This window comes from Calonectris borealis, chromosome 7, assembly GCF_964195595.1.
Source record: "Calonectris borealis chromosome 7, bCalBor7.hap1.2, whole genome shotgun sequence".
Classification (NCBI taxonomy): Eukaryota; Metazoa; Chordata; class Aves; order Procellariiformes; family Procellariidae; genus Calonectris; species Calonectris borealis.
This window is the reverse complement of record NC_134318.1, coordinates 29,486,857-29,506,049: the sequence shown is the minus strand read 5'-3', so window position 1 is coordinate 29,506,049 and position 19,193 is coordinate 29,486,857. Positions and strand designations below refer to the sequence as shown.

Below are 19,193 nucleotides of genomic sequence, written 5' to 3'. Positions count from 1 at the left end.
AAAAAATCTTGTGAAATCAAGTGACTAGAGGACTTGCCATGCTTTTCAGCTTGAGGACTCGCACATTTCTCCACAGAGCCACCCAGGCTTCCCACCTCATAGCCAGCAGAACCCATCCCAACCCAGCTGAGGTGTCCCCAAGGGCAGGTTCTCAACCATCACCTGCATCATGCAGCAAGCACAGCTAGCACTGCAAGTGAGGCTGCGCTTCCTGGCACCGCAGGGAAAGTGCAAACAGCCTCACTGCAACGGCCCAGGGAAGTTGCAGCAGAGTTGCATCATCTTAATGCCCATTGAAAGGATCTGGAAAGAACTGGTAGGAGTACAATAAGGATTTACTATTGCATTCACAGAATAAGGGGCAGGAAACTAGTGAAAAAGAAAACAACTTATCAAGATCTGTACTTTAACATTTTACTTAAGCTGTCTATTTACACTGCACTTCAGAGCTACTTATCCTTCATTTCTACAAGGTCCAGCAGAACAGTGCTCTCATTTGGCCTGAGCTGGAGGTGATTCTGCAAGCACAACATGCAGTCACTGCGCTATACAGTGCGCTAGGAAAGACAACCTTTCATCTGCACACGGATCCCATTTCATACTGGGACAGAATCCTTAACTCTAATGCACTGGTCTTTGCATAGCCTGCGGGGAATGGTAATAGAGCTCCAAAACTTCACCCAAGGGCTCAATTGCAACCTCAGCAGGCAAGAGAACATAAGCGAAGGGACAGTTCGAGCCAGTGTGGCTGGGAAGGACGGTATTGCTGTGCTTGGTGAGCAGCTGGGAAAAGGGCACCAACTTTCCTTGCAGTGTCTGCTGGCTCCTTCCTAGCTCCTACTGTGGAAAGTTCTGCAGCTGCTGGGAGGAACCCATTCGCATAACAAAAGCGGCTTTCAAAAGCAGTATGGGAGGGTGGAAAGAATAAGAGAAAAACCAAAGCCAGAAGCTACACTGACAGCTACAGTTAGTTTTTTTCAGTATTGCCTAAAAGTCTCAGGCAAGGATCAGGGCTCCAACATGTTATGTAGAATATAAACACTGGTGTCTCCCATTACTGTCCTGCTGGCTAAAGAACACAGGTTAAAAAAAAAAATCATGCAAGAAACAACTTTAGCACATCCTCTAGCACATTTTTAGGACTCTGATAAAATTAAGTTCTCAGCTGTGCAATAAATGAACTTGACGCATAACAGGTATTTAGGAGCTTTTAGGAGCCTGAACTCCAACAGATTTCAACAGGAGTTTAGGCACCCGAGTATCCTCCTGGATCTGGGATTCAATCCTTAATGTTTCACTTCATTAGCTGTGGAAATCACAACAATACTTCCCTACTTGCTGAGCTGTTACATAGTCTCATTTCATTGCGAAGGGTGCACTCAAAAACATACCAATGAGCACGATAACAGATCTTAACCAATTAAACAGGCAGGGAAAAGCTCTTGGAGTTTGAGCCATAATTCCAGGGAAAAGAAAGCACCAGGCTGTTGGTGAAAGACTCCCAAAAGGGAAACATGAGACAGTTGCAATGAAAAGTCTACTATATATTTTTTTAATCTGCCTTGAAGTGTTAAGCTTCTCCTGCAAGACTATGGTTCCTTTGAAGCACTGGAAACTTCCAGAGGTAGGAATCATAGGCTAGAAATAAACACCTGGCTCGTGAATGTTACACAGACTCCACCCATTGTAAGACAAAATTGAAAAGGATAAAATAAATCTTGGCCTCTTTAAATCAAAAAAAAGGAGGAAAGAAAGCATCATTCCTCCCCTTCATTTCAGTGGGTCCAGGATCAGCCCTAAAGATTTTAATAGCAGCAAAATAGTTTTGCCTCTCAGCCAAACCACTTCAGTTATGGAAACTACAAAATGGCTCAGTTTCTCTTGCAAACAGGAATAAAGTTGGGAGAGAGATGTCAACTTGCAGCATATTTCAGTACCACTTACTTTTTAGTGTAGTAAGCACAAACACGTTCCTCACGTTCCTGATCATTTTAGGAGGAATAAGCTATCCAGTAAAACAGAGTTCAGCGTACAGCTCATCACAGCCGCTCTGTTACAGAAAATCCCCATCCATCTCTGAACACTAAATTCTTTGCTTTTCTGCTTAATGTTACTCTTCTGGGTAAAAAATAATTCAAGGCCCAGAGACATATTATTTTTGCGTAATAAAGTTATACATATGGATTCAACTTAGCTAGGAAATGTCAACTTAAGGCTTGTCTTCATGAGGAAATTTACTGTAACTAGTCTACCAGTATAATTATATTGCTGTAGTTCTACTGGTAAAATTCCCCTGTTGAGCCTTATTCATAACAACAGCCGCCTTTATGGTTTATTTTTGTCGACTATGCCAAAAAAGGCCCCTGCTCCAGAAAGGCCACAACAATTCACAGGAGAGGAGGGGAAGGAGCTATGCCAGTGCAACTGGAGCAGTAGAAAGAATAACAGTATATAAATGGCAGTATTTCTCTGTGCTGACGAATTATTTACTACAAAAAAATTAAATGCTCTAAGAAAACAATACTGTACATCAGATATCGTTGCAGGTAAGGTGTGTGCCAGGTTCATGCCACATTTCATAGCTTTGGTAAAGTTCCCCAAGCCAGACGCTGCTCTGTGTGAGCCCGTCCATGTGCATCCTTTTGTCTCGCCTTCTCCCCGGCTGCTGCAGAGCATTTCCCAGGCGCAAGCTCTTTCCCCTGTTCAGGAGCGATGCCTCGCTGCCCAGCAACTGCCCCGGGCTCCTTGGACAGAGCACTGACACTCGAAAACAAACCAATCCCTTTGGTTTACAGTTTGCATCTTCAGGGAGGAGGGATAGCTGAAAAGCAAACAGCACTCTTTGCAAAAGGGATTTTAAAACAATTGCCCTTCACTTCGGCAGTGCAAGAATGCTGAGCTAGACAAAACAATGAGCCATCTGTGCACTCTTCCCTCCTCCCCTTGTCTCTACCCTCTGGGCTTAAATCAGAGCTCCCCAAGAATGGCCGAGTCCCCCTTCACCTCCGCCCACCCTGTTTACATCCTGCAAAAAACAGTTTTCTGGCTTTTTTTTTTTTTTTTGCTTTTTGTTCTTAAGAGCCCTTGCAAAATCTTCCTTTAAACCTCAGCCCTTTGTCAGGTGGTATCCCATCTACCCAGCTTTGTCAACGGATCAAAAAATGCCTCCCACCAGAGGATCGTTCCTTGTTTACCATCCCTGGAGGCAGAGTGGCACTTGGGAGCCATAGCCACCCCTTTGTCCAAGGAAGGGAATACCATCTGAATGGGAGACCACCAAAGACTTGCAGCCCTCTTTTGTTAGCCTGGTGTCACTGCCTATTGGGCCTTGATTCAAAATTGAGATGACTGTAGAGAGGCAGCCGAGTTTGGTAATCGCTATGGAGTTTCCAGCTTAGGAGAGAGAAATAACAATAGCTCAAATTTTCAGATAAAATTGGCAATTTGGTTACCAATGGTAATTTGTGGTTACCAATTGTAACCACTGTCCCATCAAGAAACACAGACTATTCTAGTACTAGTCAGGAAGGCATGCTCTCAATGCTAAATCTGCGTTGAGGAAAAAAAAAGAGGATTAGGTCTGAATAACAGCATTCAGATGCATCTCTTCAAACTTTCATTTTGTTAATATCATTATTCCAACAAGCAAAAGGATAAAAAAAGTCAACCCTCCTTTGATCTCACAGCTGGAATAGCCGCACAGCTCAAAAAATGCTTCTACCTTTATGTCCCACTGAAAAAAAGCCCACTATCTTTTAATTCTTGCTTTTTAGAACAGCCTAAACAGATCTTTATCAAATAAAACAATCTTTCACTAGAAGACCCAACTTTGATCCCCAGTCGCTCCTCTTCCCGGCAGGCTGAACTCCCTGGGAGAGCAGAGCCTGCAAGCTCTCCCGCGTCATTCAGCACTAACCCAGCTGGGAGATGAGAGCAAGGAAGCCCTGTCTCGGGCCAACTCTCCTCCCGTATGCCAAGATCATAAATGTCCAAGTTCTGCTGACAAAAAGAAATCATCCAGTTTGAATGCGATGCCCCTTCCTCTGCATGGCAGCAAGAGCCTCATCTTACCAGGATGCACGTACAGATGCGCTACTGAAGAGGATACGGGGCTTGCCTTCAGTGACGCTCAGCTATAAACCTACTTCCAATCTTTTTCCTTTTTTTTTTTATTGAAAACAGTCCTTCTTGTAAATTCAACTACCGTGCTGTAAACGTTAAATGAATTTCCTTCAGTGCTTCAAAAAGAAATTCCAAATCTAGCACAGTTCAAGCGTGCTCTCGTCCCACAACCTCCGCGTGCAAACACAGATAGACTGCAGCACAAAGTGGACTTCTCTCTGTAGGTGGCCTACATCTTTCATATTATTAACGGTGCTAACTACCTCCAACAAATGACATTTGGAAGCCAAGTGCACTCTGCCTGGGAGGAGGGAAAAGAAGATTTCCCCATAGTGACCATAGCTTCAAGGGAGGTCTGCCTCCAGCAGAGAAACACAAGTCTTAGTCCTGGTGCATTGCCTCAGTCATCAGAGGGACACCGTCAATGGGGCGCGTAAATAGGCACGATGCTTGGTTTAACTGTTTTTTGCCTGGGAAATGGGAAATTGAACCTTACATGATCACACTTGTGCTTCTTTAAAACATCTCCACAATTTTTTAACTCATTGGTCAAATTCAACCAAGTTCTTCAAAGAAAGAGTTGTCCGCAAAACACCACATTTCTACAAAGTAGGCATAAACAGCCAGACAGAAGAGGATCTATAGATGCTCCCAGTAAGCAAGTTTCAGTGGAAGCACAACTATATTTCTAGACACCAGATAATCCACACAGGAGAGAGCTGTTACAAGTATCCTAATCTTGGGAAAAGCTCAGTCTAACTCATATCTTTATAGACACACAAAAAAAATCCAACCACAAGATGAGTCCATTAAAAACAGATCTTATTGCCCCCCACAGCTAAACTACTCATTTCAAATTTGATAGATTCTCAAATAAACTATCATTAAAAGGAAATACCTTTTTTGTCACAGAACTCCCCAATTCCGTGGCCTCTCCCTTCCCACTCTGCCATGAACACTCCTCTCCCCTCTGCCTCAGAAAAAAGACCAACTGGAAAAATAAGCATTACCTTTGGGGTCAATCTCTGATAGACAAACAAGAGACCTAGGAAGAAAAAGGAAGTCCAGAGCATGGTGCCCATCTCAGAGTCTCCCTCCTCCAAGTCCTAGCTCTTGTACCTCTTCCTGAACCGATGCTTACCGATGTTCTCTTCCATGTCATTCCCTTTAGCTGGGGCAAATGCTCCACCTCCAGCAACGGTACACAGAAGAAACATTTCTTCAGTGTGCTGGCTAAAGTTCAGTTCCCACAGATGAAGCCATGGCAACACGAAGCAGGAAGATATGGAGACCTGGAAGAAGCTCCTCAGGATGACCATAAATCCTCAGAATTTCATTGCTGTGGGGGCTGTTCCCCACAACCAACCCATCACAGTCGCACCTCACAGAAGTCTGATCCAGGAGGAGAACCACTATTTTCTGATCTTCAACTTGATGATATGTCCCCAAAACTCAACCTCACTTCCCTATTCCATGGGCTGAAGTAGCTACCACACAGCTAGCCCTGACACAGCAGGTGTCCTTTAACTTCAGAGCTAATAGCCTAGTGAAACAAAATTAGGATGAAGAAAGGAGGGTTTATACATCTATGCTATTATTTAAGAAAGTCCTCAGGTTCCTCTGTGTGAAGTATGCTTCAACATCACACTTGAAAGAAACTAGACACCATGAAAGGTGGAAGAAAACCTTGGGGTTTTAATAATTTTCCTTGAATTCCAGGCTCAACTCCCAAACTAAACTGATTTGATCTTTCATCTCTTCAAGGTAGATATGCTAAACTCTACAAAAGTTGTTTCAAAATCTTATCTGAAACATGGATCCACAACTACCACTACCCCTCTCTAATTTACTGTCTTCCCAAAGGCCCTTTATTTTATTGCATTTTCATTAAAACAAAGAGGGGCAGAGTCAGTCTCCACCATTTTAAAAGCGTTCACTGTCACCTTGGAGTTTGGTGTAATATTTCAGCGGTGCTTCAGGCATGTGGTTTATAAAGCACTTAGGGACCCATTAAATACCAAAATTTAAGGCTAAAGGCTGGCAAGCTGAGGGCAGTGAGCTTTTAAATTTATGAAAGGCTACAGAACTAAGAGGCCACTAAAATGACAGCTGTCAGCACCACTCCATCCTACATTCATGCAGGCTCAAAAAGAAGCCAGCACACACTCCAAAGAAAGAGAGCACTCGTTCCAACTTTCAGGCTATTTTCTAAATACTCTTTTCAAATTCCTTTCATACGCAGAAAAAGCCTTCCAGAAAACATCCACCCCTCTGCAAGCCTTGCATTTGTTACCTGATCCAGTTTTGCGCTCCTTTTTCTTCCTCCCAGCTCTAACAAGCATCTTTGCCCTTTTACAAGTTAAGGTCATTCAGAGGGTCTATACAAGCCAGCAGAACACAAGCTGGACTGGAGATCTTGAAAGGCTCATGCTTACCCTCACCTTTAATAGGGAGGCACCACCCACAGAGACAACACGTTATCCCGGCATGCACCGCTCCCTCCCGATCCAAATGGTAAGTAGCACAAATCAAAAGGACCACAGCAAGTTGGAACCTGTTGTCTCCGCGGGTGGTACCCTGCATCTGTATTAGAGATGAAGGCAGCTGTAATCTCTTCGGTTTTATGCAAATGGGATGCTGCGCTTCAGCTCCTGGCTAGCTGCCAGGGAAAAAAAACAAAAAAAGACAAAAACCACCACCTTTGTCAGTATGAAGTTTGTGTAGATCAGGAAACCCAATTATTGAAATTTGCATAAAAAGCTAAACATCAAAACACAGTTGGCATGTTTCTTCTCAGGATGTGGGAAGGCCACAAATACAAATCTTATCTCTTAACCTAGCCACAATTTAAGCTTTGCTTTCTATTGTGGCTCTGAATTACAACCTTGCAATTTTAATACAAATAAGACTATTCAATGTTTTCAGGAATTCTGTCGCATCATGGTTCTCATTTTCCATGCACTTTTTAAACTGTTAACCAAAAGGGTGAGCACTCGAACTACAGGAACAGTTAACTGGAGATTCAGCCTTGGCCTTACAGCGAACTGGAGATAGAAGTCAGTCTGGTGAAAACACACATCGCTTCCTAGCTCTCTGGACAGCCCTGCAAACCCCTGCACCAGCACAATCCAGGGCTGGAGCACGCCGTGGCACCACAGTAGCTGAAGCTGGCGTTGCCACCGATGGAGTATGAGTCCAGCTACGCTTGCTGACGCAGCCTTCCTCAGGCACCCGTTCTCCGTGTAGGCAGAGTCACCACGATGCCTGGAAACCGCAGGAAGGATCAGGTGCCTGTGCCCTGGCCCTGCCAACGGTCTGGCATCAGAGCGTGAATCTGCAATTGCCAGCTGAGGCACTGCGCTTTGCGCGGACACGTTCCTCGCTGCTGACTTTGCTGTGGGGCAGTAGCTGCCAATAAGGGGTGGAAAAGGGAGCAGGACCTGTCTTCTCTCCCAGCTGCCCAGGACAGATGCTCCCTGCCAGCGTACTCACATGCTACACGCGCACTCGTTGCTGCAGTACACAATCTTTCTTTCAGAAAGCAAGAACAGTCTAAAAAAAGGCTCTGCTCTAACCCTGCTGAGTAGATTCAAGAAGTTACACATCGGTTTTGATTTTAAAGTAGATAGAAAAAAGTTAAAAACAGAGAATAACTTGCAAAAATGTCCCGGAAGGATTTCTGCTGCCACTCAAGTTGTGCAACGTGTTCAACGGGAGAGACTTACTTCCATGCAAGCAGCTTGGCATGAAATCCCACTGAAAGGGCTGTGGTTCCCTAACGCTGTCATGACGTCATGATTTAGGATTTTTAGAGCGATCAGCCCAGCACAGCTGGTGTCATGGTTGCCATTATACCATGAAACACTGAGTGGTTTTAAATGAAAAAGGTTTCCCTGTTTGAAATTCTTAGATTTCTTCCATCTTATTCTGTGGACTCTTAAAACCAGACCAGTTCTGTAAGCAGAGTATAGCTGATATTTAAGCAGAGCAGGAAATAGTGCTGCTTTAACTGAAAATAAATCTGTCAACAAGGAGGCACAGGGAAAGCTCCACTTCAGACTTTTCAGGTTCTTATTAAAAAATATAAATTAAAGTCAACATTTTCACATTACTTGCTACATCTGTTTGCTATTCCATTATAAATAAAAATATAGGGGCCTCCAATTCAAGTGTTGGTTCACTCAAAAAATTCAAAAAGTCCTTTTCATTTAATACTGCATTATAATTGGTCTAGATTGTACGGTTATTACCAGAAGAGGTCCACAAGAAATAAGCTATACATTACCCAAAGTCAAGCTGGGAGATTAAAAAGACCTTTGGCAGTGTACTATCCTTCCCTTTCTAAAGGATGAAGGACAGCAGCGTTACGGAAACACATCCCTATTGTAGGAACCTTAATGGTTGTCACAAGCAGATCCCAGAGAGAGTTGGGAAACAAAAAAACTCTACAAATTAAACCCTATCTCCAGAGGCCAGAGCAGTTGAGTAGAGTTCAGTGCCACACCAGCTTTAAAGGAAATCTCCAAAGATTTAAATGACTTCCCTGTCACCCCGTGCTCCTGCCAACCATCCTGCAGCACGCTTTACCTGGGACAGCAGAATCCCAAAGTCCTTCCAGCAACAGAGACTGATACCCATTTTCTTAAACAAGGGTTTTATTAAATTAAAAGGCAGAACAAGAACCTCCCGAGCACATAGGAAAACCACTACATTCCTGCAGTGTGGACCCAGTGCTGGCCTGTTGATGTGCAGTCACATTTCAAGAGTAGTTAGAAAACAGCAACTGCTGTTGAGAGTAAGAATTGCTGGTGAGTGCTCCTCTGAGCTCCTTCAAAAGTCTCTCTGCCTACAGTGCTCACCTACCAGGTGATAACTTCAGGTTCAGTGTTTAAGAGATGTGTAGGTTTTGACAGCTTTACCACATGCATAATTGTATATTAAGACTATTTGCCATAAAAACAGAGCAGCAGCGAGGGCTCGCTATTTACTTGCGGTGCCCAGCTGCAGCAGCCTCCGGCAGCGTGGTGCTGGGGGCAGCCGAGGCACGCTGGCTCTCTAGGCCTCCTCCCAGACTCACGTACACGCAGGGCACTCGAGGACTTCGGACCTGCCAGAGCATGGCACAGACTTTGCTCCTGCTTTGCTCTGCAGGCCTTGGAAATCGCCTGCAGCCTATGTCTAGAGATGGGTTTTTAAATCCTGTGCCCTGTAACCAGCAAAAGGCACGTTCCACTCTCTCAATCCAAATTTCCAGACCAAACCGTATGACAGTATGAAGAGTTAGGAGGTCTTGTGCCAGGAAGTTGTTTAAAGTTGTGACATTCCACCTGTGTGATACTTTCACTCCTTCTCCCCCAAGCCTTCCACTACAGAAGAACAACAGGTTTTTGTCTAGCACACAGTTTTTGGGACTGAGAAGACAGAGCATGTGCCAGGGCCAAGAAGGCTGTGTCCTTACATAATTTGCTTCTTCATTCATGAAAACACATCACCCTTCATGTCTTCAGCTGAGACCCTCATGTCCACTCCCTGCTCTCACCTGAAACCATCAGGAAAGAGTTTGAGCAAAGAGAATAGTCTCACCATGGGAAAGCCTAAGGCTGACAAGTCACCAAAGACTAAGTCAACACAGCACTTACTCCCTCCGACATTAAATTCCAACAATACGAGGTGGGCAAATACAGGTCACCTAATCTTGGCAACCTCGAGTTTTCAGTGGCAAAGATGAAAACTCATCATCTGAGAACAAAGGCACCACGTGAAGGCCTACAAGGTGGGGTCTCTTGTGGAAGTGAGGGAAGGAAGCCTTTAACTTCTCTTCATTTCTTTCACTTGCCCTACCTTTCCCCTGTCCCAGCAATAATGGATGGGGTTTGTTGCTAGTAGAGGTGTTGGTTAAACGTCCCAGGCAGATCTCTGTGACACTAGGGTGCTTTATAAACTCTAGTCTTAAGAGACTTGTCTTCTGAAAAACAGGTCTGTAACCACAAACGGGAGAAAAAAAAAAACAGGAGAAACTGCCTTTAGGACATGGGTAAGATTAAAGAAACTGCCTGACTGCTGCTGTTACAAGAGAAGCACCTGGGTGAAAAAACTGGTGGCTGAATCTTAACTAAGACAAACAAAAGAGGGATAGCTTGGGTGAACAACCTGGGGTCTTTGCTGCACCATTCATCAAGGACATTTACCCTGCAACTATTAAATAGCACAAAGCCAGTTTCACTAAACAGTGGCAGTAGAAAACTTCTGCCACTTCTGGCTGGTTAAAAGGCCATGTTCACAGCCCCGAGATCATGACAGCTTGGCTACTGCTACTCACTTTAACTGGAGTTAAGGAGCAAGGTCAGTAAAAGACAGACAAGAATAAGGTTAGACATGCTGCTTGCCTGGTCTAACACAAAATGTCTACTAAAGACCATCCATATCAGCAAGCTAAGATAATAATTTAATTATTGGAAAGAAGACAGTCAAACAATTATAATTTTATGCTTCTGTTACACAGACTGGCACTTTATACAGCAGCCACTGGGGTGGCAGTCCGCTGACAGTAACACTGCTGCGCCAGCAATAGGAAAAATGCCCTTACAGCAGTTTTCCAGAGGAAGGCATTTAACATGCACAGGGAGGGGTCAGGATTTAAGCATATGACCATAACAGACTACCAAGAGTGAAAAACACAAGACGACATTCAGTTAAAAAAAAGTTTCCCTACCAGTTAAAAAAAAAAAAAAAAATCACTCAAATTTTAACACTAACAAGGAAATATATTGCATTCAAAGCCTGCAGAGGGGAACGTAGTAACTCTTCTGCATCCAAGAACAGGCATGCGTCACCCCTTGCAAGACCCTGGCTATGGTATTCTCAGCAGAAAACCAGCTGTTCAAATAATAAGAACAGCAGGACAGGGTTTTACCTACACTCCCACAAATGCAACGCAAAACACAACACACAGCAACAGGACTTAAATGACACTTACTCATGTACTCTGTTGTCTCCATACAAGTCACTTAACCCAAAGCTGACGTAGTGCCAGTGCTCAGGAACGTTCAGCGCTGGGTTTCCCAGGTTTCTGTACATGCTAACGTAGTCCAGAGGATCAGGTCCCCCCAGCCTGCATTAAAAACAGAAAGATTCTTAGGTAAGTCAGTTCATTCAAGACAAATGTGAAGTCTCCGCAGGTGCTACAGGGGGCTGTACAAAGACCTGCTTTAAAACATAGCTAGTGACAAAAATGAAATTAGCATGTTCAAGTTACCTCTAAAAAAAAAATTGAGGAGAAAGGTTGGGTTAAGTCCAGAAAGCTTCAAGCACAGGAAGGCAAAGTGCATGTGTGCAACATACTACAATGTTTTTAACATTAAAGCATAAAAACCTCCGGAAAATCATATTAAAGCTTCCACAAAACACAAAGAAAATTGGAAAATTGTACTAGTGAAAGAGCAATAGCTGTATCTGCACTGCAAGCTCTTAATTCAGTCCAGAGGCACGTACCTCAATTAAAAAACAAAACAAAACAAAAAAAACAACAAATCTGATGCTATTCCTCAAAGTCAATGCAGCACAGCCAGACTACATTAAGCAGCAATCACCAAAACCTGCAGCCACCCTTCCCGTTACAAGGCACGAGGAAGCGAGGCTGGTGCGCCAGCAGCGCGAGCGCAGCATGCTCCTCCTGCCGCTCGCCATCACGTCTGCCCGTGCAGAGGCAGGTCAACTCCCCACCGAAGGAAGGAACGTGCTAGACTCTTTTGCTCGCTGTTCACCCTATCAATCATAAAACACACAGGTAGAAGCAAGCAAGAAGAGACAAGACATCAAACCACCTACCACAAGCATTTACAGAATGGCATGAGAAGCTGTTTAACTGTTTCCTGCTTCCAATTCACTTTTTCTTCAAGAAGAATACTCAACTGCTCCAACCCAAAAAAAATTCAAACTAAGATAACCCCCTTCATTGAAACCAGTTATTACACACCAATTCCCCTCATCTGCATCGTCTGTTCAGACCCTGACTATCACCTGCAGGTTGCAGGGCATGCCTGTGCTTCCCTCGCTAGCCCTGGGCATTTGTGTATCATCATTACGCACATCACAACCGCTGCACAAAAAGTGTTTGAGCACCTCAGTTTTGTTCCCTGATTGAAGTACCACTGCCTTATATCAAACACCGGCAGACTTAGCAAGAAATACTTTCTTAGCATCTAGCCTGCTTGTCAGCCTCTTGTAGCATCCTCCATTATGACTGCGCCATGCCTCCTGGAGGTGTTTGTGCTTCACATGCGGAGATCTGTACCTTGCCTTACCAAGGAAGCTCTGGGATGATCAAACAGCAAAGCTTAATTGCAATTATCCCACTGAAGTCCAGCATCCTTCTCAGAGTCCCATCTAGCAGCACCGAGGAAACACTAGCAAGCATTTCAATCCTCAGGGTAACCAGGCTGCTGGTAGTAAAGCTGGAGTTACCCCCTTCAGCTTCAGAAAACGGGCAATCAGTGCAGAAGAGATTTAACCCTGAGCGTGCACAATTACCCCTAGATCATATTCACCGAGTACACCAATTTCTTGACGTTCATTTAGGAGACACCCTTGAGAAAACAGGGGTCTTCAGAGCTGGGGTAGTTGGCATTGCAGAACAGAGGTGCTAAAAAGTCACTTTGCAATTCTGCATCGGCCTCACCACAGAGCTGCAGCACCTAGTCATCTCCACAGGAGATTCTCCAGAGAAGTAGTCACCATGGCTGGACAGATGAATCCAACCCTGGCTGGTGGCTCATCAGTCTGGCAAGAGGCCAGCACCCAGTTGAGCTGACATGCAAAGCACCTGTAAGAAGGTCCTTTCCAGGGTGAGCTCTGAGGAGAGTTGATGCACATGGGGACTCCCCGAGTTTATCACCTGCAGGAAAGGTGGTGCCAGGAAGGGCCATGAGAGCAGGTTTCCTGTTGTTTCCAGAAGGCACCTACATACTCTATGCAGATTTCTAGTGACAGTGATACACTACTTGAAATCCCCTGCCCACCTCCTGCTGCCCAACCTTATCAAGTCTGTACAGAGTAATATATCAGCTTGTTGTATCAAAAGGGCTGTGGACTCTCTCCACAAGTGTGCTGTGCTGCCTCCCTCCTACTGCTGCAGGAAAAAAAAAAGTAGAGGAGGGTTATTTAACATGAGTGACTTTTCGCAGGACAGTTTCCCTCCTCTTAAGTCACGTAAGGCCACCACGGTGGCTCCAGGCCAGCTCCAGCTTCCCAGCAGGTCAGTCAAGGGATGCAGCCTAGGATACCAGGGCAGGACAGAGGGGGTGAGCACCCCACACCCAGTAATGGCACTGAGGTCCATTGGTGAGGGCTAAGCCAGAATAATGCAGCCTTCTCCTGTGACAAGCTGCATCTTTATGGCGTAAAAGGCAAACTGATGAGTAAGCATGGGGAAGGCATGTTAGACCTTGGCATGGAGCAGAGTTTGATCCTCAGTGGCAGCCTGGGAAAACTCATTCTCAAAGTTTAGCAGTAGCTTGAAACACTCACAAAAAAACGAGTCTCCCTCTGACATACCCCATTTCCACCTGTTCCCTCTCACCGGCACCAGGTCACACTGGAGGCTGTCTGAGATCTCTGCCGTAGATACCCATTCAGGGGGCTATGTTCAGCGCATGGCACTGACGCCCCGGCCAGCGCTCAGGCTCCCCACGGTGGTAACTCCCAGATCCGTGATGGAAGCAGCCAGGTGGAAGCAATTCCAACCAGGATAGTCACTTGCCCTGAGGAGCGGCAGTGAACAGCAGCAACCACACACAATCATTACCTGACTGGGAAGACTCCAGAGCAAGGGAGGTCAATACAGTGACCAGCAAACCCGTGTGAGAGATTAGCAAATGGTCAGAGTAGATGTGTAGGATTTGCAATGAAGGGAAAACACCTCCAGCTGCTAAGCAACAAGCATCTCTCACACTCATAAAACCTGCTTCCAAACTGGGTTTAATAACCTTAGATGTCAAACGATTCGCGCTGGAACACTGCTGACATGTGCACTTTGACACTGACAACACACAGGACAAACCCTTAGATTGCCTTCTTTCAGAACGGGGATTGCTCCACGAGCACGCTCCTCCCCAGGGCTACTCAAATGCATTTGTCAGGTCTGATGCAGACAGCGAGCAACTCCTGCCTAGACTGCACCAGGTGAGCCAGACACCTCTCCCTCACTCCTGCCAGCAGCCCCGCGCTCCCCTCCAAAGGCCAAGCCTCTCTGGGGACCCGCAGCACAGCGCTGCCCGGGAGGTGGCTGCGGCAACACAGCACCAGCCGGCTCGGGGGAGCCGGGCTCTGCCTTGCCCAGAGCAGACCCGGCCAGCGTTAGCTACCCACCGGTTTACACGCTGCACGACAATCCAGACAGACCGTCTTCACTCCCTGAGAAATTTGGTAGACTCGGAAGAGAGTCAGACAAAAAGCCTGCAGCAGTGACTAATTAAATTTTGAAAGATAAACATCCAGGCCATATACCTATCACGAAACCGCTGCAACTGCGGGAGCATCAGCACTAGCTTTAAACCAGCTACCCGGAGCACAGCTAGTAACGTACCCATGGCAATAATGCTGAGCAAAAGCTAGTCAGCACAGATATTTATCCAGTTTCGGTGGCAGGTTTCACTGCTACGCTAACGAGTCAAGCGCCGCTAATGCCTGCTGTGGTACATCCTCCCGCCCACAGCCGCTGTTGCAGGGTTCGACCTTGTATCACAATCTACATATCAGTACATGCGTTCACACAAAGAGCTGGAAGCGTTGGAGGATTTTATTAGGAAGAGCCCAACTTCAAAGCCAGAGGTACAGTACAAATTTGTTACATTCTCTATTCATGGAGCTCATTCAGGAGCAAGAAGGGCAGCCTCGGGGGAAACCCGGCATTTGCATTTGCACCAAGAGTCTTCTTTTGACTGATGTTAAGAGCGCTCTGAAGTTTCTGTGGAAGGAGAAACCCAAAGTGGGCAGAGAGGAAACAGCTCCACAATGGGAAAAAATTGGAAAATTCCCAATCCATTCACCCTGAAAAATCCTTAGTAGAGTGTTTGTAGTCGCTTCTCAGCAGCTGACAACAGGCCTGCTTTTCACAGCTACCTTTTGACAACCCTCCAGAAGTAGTCCGGATCCCCAAGCAACTGCAGACCAGTGCACTGGTTTTGAGTACACGGCCTACGTTCAAGACAGGTGATGAAAAACCAACACCCCAGCCCGAATTTTGCCTATTTCAAAACCTATTATAAAGCAAGTACAGTACAAATTTGCTTTTTCACCAGCAATTTTATGCATCAAGATATTTCACTTAGAGATATTCAATCACATTTTAAAAATAAAAGCGGATACTGGATATCAACAGAGAGAAACTCCTCCTCAGCACATGGCCTTTATAAATACAGCCAGGAAGTTTTCCAAGAAGTTCCGATTGCAATCACGAACTCTCTCCCACGATATGCAAATAGCATTTAAAAAAAGAATAGTTCCATGAAATAATCCACACAGCTAAACCCCTTCATTTAATAGGTATGCGATTCTGCAGATTCTCCAACATTATGAAGTCAGGATCTGCTCTGCCACGCAAGCCAAAGAATACAACTTCAGCCCTCTGAACAAAAAAAATTGCTGTTAACCATAGAGAAACTGATACGTATAATTAAAAGCTGATTAGTGTTACAATATTTCTCCTAAGGCAGGGAACTTTGTTCAGCAATTTCCTCTTCTAATCTAAACCAACTAATAGCAGGCTGCTCAGGCAGAGGAGGACAGGCTAGTGGAGAGCGAGTGGTGGCAGAAGTCATTCTACCAGACTTAACAAAACCAAGCTCCGAGTTTCACCTAACAAAGGGAGAGAAAGTACCTGCAGCGCCCACGTAGCCTCCACCTCGCACAAGAATTTCCTGCACAGGACAGCAGTAAGAAGCTACCTCTGATTTCTATAAGTGAAGCTCTCAGCTCTCACTGCCAGCTGAGCTTACAGTCAGAAGAACAGCTAAGTGGAAAACACCAGGATAAACAGGCTTTCACATTACTTCTTACTTGCAACCGGCCATCACTGCCAACAGCAGTTTTTCTAGTGTTTGAGCTCTAATTGCAGTGAAGTCCTAATCAACCCCTTAAGCAAACAAAGCACAAGGTGTCTTCCCAAATAAGGGTCTTCGCCATTCTTCATTATAGACCTAAATTTCCCTCCATCCTACACAAATCTTGCATCACTCCAGTCAGTATTGTTTTAAGCTGTTGCCAAAAAAGAAGTGCTGACTCCCAAATCAAGGTGACTGGAAATTCATCAAGCTTGAATATCTAAGATTAGAAATAGGTGTAAAAACAGACTGATCAGACCACCACCAAAGTACTGCAATACTGACCCATACAGATGATTAAGAAATTGTTTGTATTTTGAGGTCTCAGATTTGCAACACCTTATCTCTGCCCACTTTGTCAGTTTAAGTACAAAAAATCCCTAAGCAATAAGGGCTAACAGACGTATTTCTTGCTAGAATCGCATAAAAACAACACTTCTTTGGAAGACAACAGCAATAGCTTGGCTGTCAGAGTAGAACCCAGGGAGGATGTTATTCTGCCGTTACTCAGGACTCAACCAGATAGAGACATACAGGTTAAAGTGAACTGTAAATAAAGAAGTTGAGCATTTACTAAACTTTTTCCAAATGCTGGAGTAGGGACTGGTCAATGTGAGGTCCAGCAAACACTCGGGTGTGACCTGATCGTCTTCCTTAGGCCTAGAAGAGGGGACTGAGCAGTAAAGCAACAGTAAAAAGCAAAAGGAACTTCTCTTTGCACAGGGCTAGACACTTATCTCGATAGCTAAACATCCAAGTACTTCCTTCATGCCACTCTCCCACATAAACAGCTGCTGTTACTGGTGTCAGACACTGTGTCAGCAGAGACGGTAAGAAGCAGATTCGCAGTCTGCGATAACACATGGCTATGCAAGGGCAAGAGAAGCTGGCTCTGCCCCATGGGTTTTACGGGTACATGCACGGCACGCATCTGGCTTGAGGCTGGAAAGCAGGTTCACTCTGGTCAGTGCTGGCCGTACTCGAACCCCAAGCTGCAGGCCAGAAGACAGAGCTCATGCCTCCTGCCCAGGAGGGGAAACTCCAGCCCCCACCCTCTGTGGGAAGCCCTCCACTGAGTAACACACTCCCTTTTCCCATTACCTGCCCCAGCCAAGGTCCTCATTAGCCACCCCTCTGGGAGTTCCGAATCACCCCAGAAACCCCAATAAATCCTCCCGCCTTCAGTGCATCCCTCTTTAGACCCCCTCCTCCTCTTCCCAGAGCATCCTGCCCGGGAAACCTCCCCAAAATACACCCCCGAGGCACACAATTGCATCCCCAATGCCTGCTCCCCCAACCCCACTACACACCCCCAAACCTCTCGCATCTCACCCCAAACTCAACACGCAACCCCCAGTCCCCCTCCCCTTGCTGCAGCCCTCCTCAGCCCCACTGCCCCCCCCACTCCGCCCCATGCGCTGTCCCCAGCCCCACTGCTGCCCCTAAGCCTCCCCCAACCCCAGTACTCCTCCCTCGCTCCACTGCTCCCCCCAAACCCTCTCCAGCCCCACACAAGGCCCCCGGCCCCACTGCTCGCCCCCAGCACCATACAAGGCCCCCGGCCCCACTGCTCGCCCCCAGCCCCACACAAGGCCCTCGGCCCCCTCCAGGCCGCAGCCCCGGCCGCCTCACCAGTACTTGAGGATGGCGGTGACCTGGAGCGGGTTGGGCTGGTCGGGGTAGAGGCGGCGGCACTCGCCGTAGATACCGTGCAGCCCCGGCGGGAAGAGCGACGGGAAAGAGCCGGAGCCGGACCCCGAGCCTGAACCCGGCCCGCCCGCGGGGGGACCCTCGCCAGGCCGCACGCCCTCCATGTCCCGGCGGCAGGGACGGCGCGGCGGAGGCGGCTGGTCCCGGCGCGGCCCGCTCGGCTCCGCTCCGCTCCCGGCCCGACGCGCGCCCGGCCCGGCCCGGCCCAAGCGGCGCTGCGCGGCGCGGCGCTGCGGGAGGAGGGGGCGGGCCCCGCTGCCCGGGCGACGGTGAGTGACACGGCGGCTCCGCCAATGGCGACGCGCGGAGCGGAGGGCGGCCGCTCCTCTTCCCCCCCCCTCCACGCCACGCCGCGAGCGCGCCCTCTAGCGGCGGCCGTGGGGCACCGCGTGGAGCGGAGCGAGGGGCGGGCCGAGGGGCCCCGTGAGGCGCCGAGCGGAGCGCGGTGCGGGGCTGCCGGGGGCCGGGGCTGTGGGGGGGTCCTGTGGGCGTGAGGGAGGGCCGGGGGGGGGGGAGGGGGAGGAGGTTACCAGCACCTGGGTGCGCCTGAGGGAAGAGGAGGCGTCCCCGTGGGGCAGCCTCAGGGGTCGCCCCGCGGCCGGGAGGGGTGAGAGGCCTTGGGCAGCGCCGAGGTGGGCGGGGGGCCCGCTGGCGGGAGGCCTGGGGCAGGGGCCTGGGGGGCACCTTCCGCGGCCCTGGCTCGCCCGGGGGCTTACGGCAGGGCAGGTCCCGTCCTGGGGCAGCTCCCCGGCCACAGCTGCCCCCAGCCTTGACGCTCAAGCCTGTGTCAATGTTCCCTAGGGAGTGAGACTGCAGATCGCAGGGGTTCAGGAGCTGCTCCTGTGGGACTTCATCTGTCCGTGCAGCAGGGCCTGGGACAGAGGGCTGGGCGTGAGACTTAGCACTCATCTGTGTGCTGTTCGTAACCCTGTGGTTCTGTGGGACCATGGCTGTGCTTCAAGACATGGCCAGCTAATAACCTTATTTCCTTTACTACTGCTCTTACGGCTTTTGTTACTGCTGTCTTTATACCTTCTCCAATCCTCACAGCGCCTTTATTCTCCCCATGCACCTTTCTGTATTTGTAGGTACCTCAGAGGCAGCTGTGAACCAGTGCAAAGCAGGTGAAGTTCAAGGGCTGCCTGATCAAGGATCTTAACCTGTGTACTAAGCACACTGAAGATCTGGCTCATTCCTGAGTTGCAACTACATCTGTGGTCGTGCAAAGCCTTGTATGTATGTGTGAGCCGGCGTGTGTTCAGT

The 19,193-nt window shown here is 47.6% G+C and overlaps 1 protein-coding gene across 4 annotated transcripts in view; it reads right to left on the bottom strand.

Annotated features, from left to right (window-relative positions):
- The window catches only part of SUFU (SUFU negative regulator of hedgehog signaling), a 98,842-nt gene extending 80,707 nt beyond the window's left edge, over positions 1-18,135 (bottom strand). For 2 of the 4 annotated variants that reach the window (XM_075154953.1, XM_075154954.1), the window contains exons 1-2: positions 17,853-18,133; positions 11,099-11,233 (exon numbers count right to left, since the gene is read on the bottom strand). In XM_075154953.1, the coding sequence (XP_075011054.1) occupies positions 11,099-11,233; positions 17,853-18,034 (317 nt within the window). In that variant the 5' untranslated portion in view covers positions 18,035-18,133. Of the gene's footprint in view, positions 1-11,098; positions 11,235-17,852 lie in introns of those variants that run through there. The other 2 variants (XR_012674338.1, XM_075154955.1) reach the window with 2 other exon arrangements.
- Between the last annotated feature and the right edge of the window lie 1,058 nt (positions 18,136-19,193).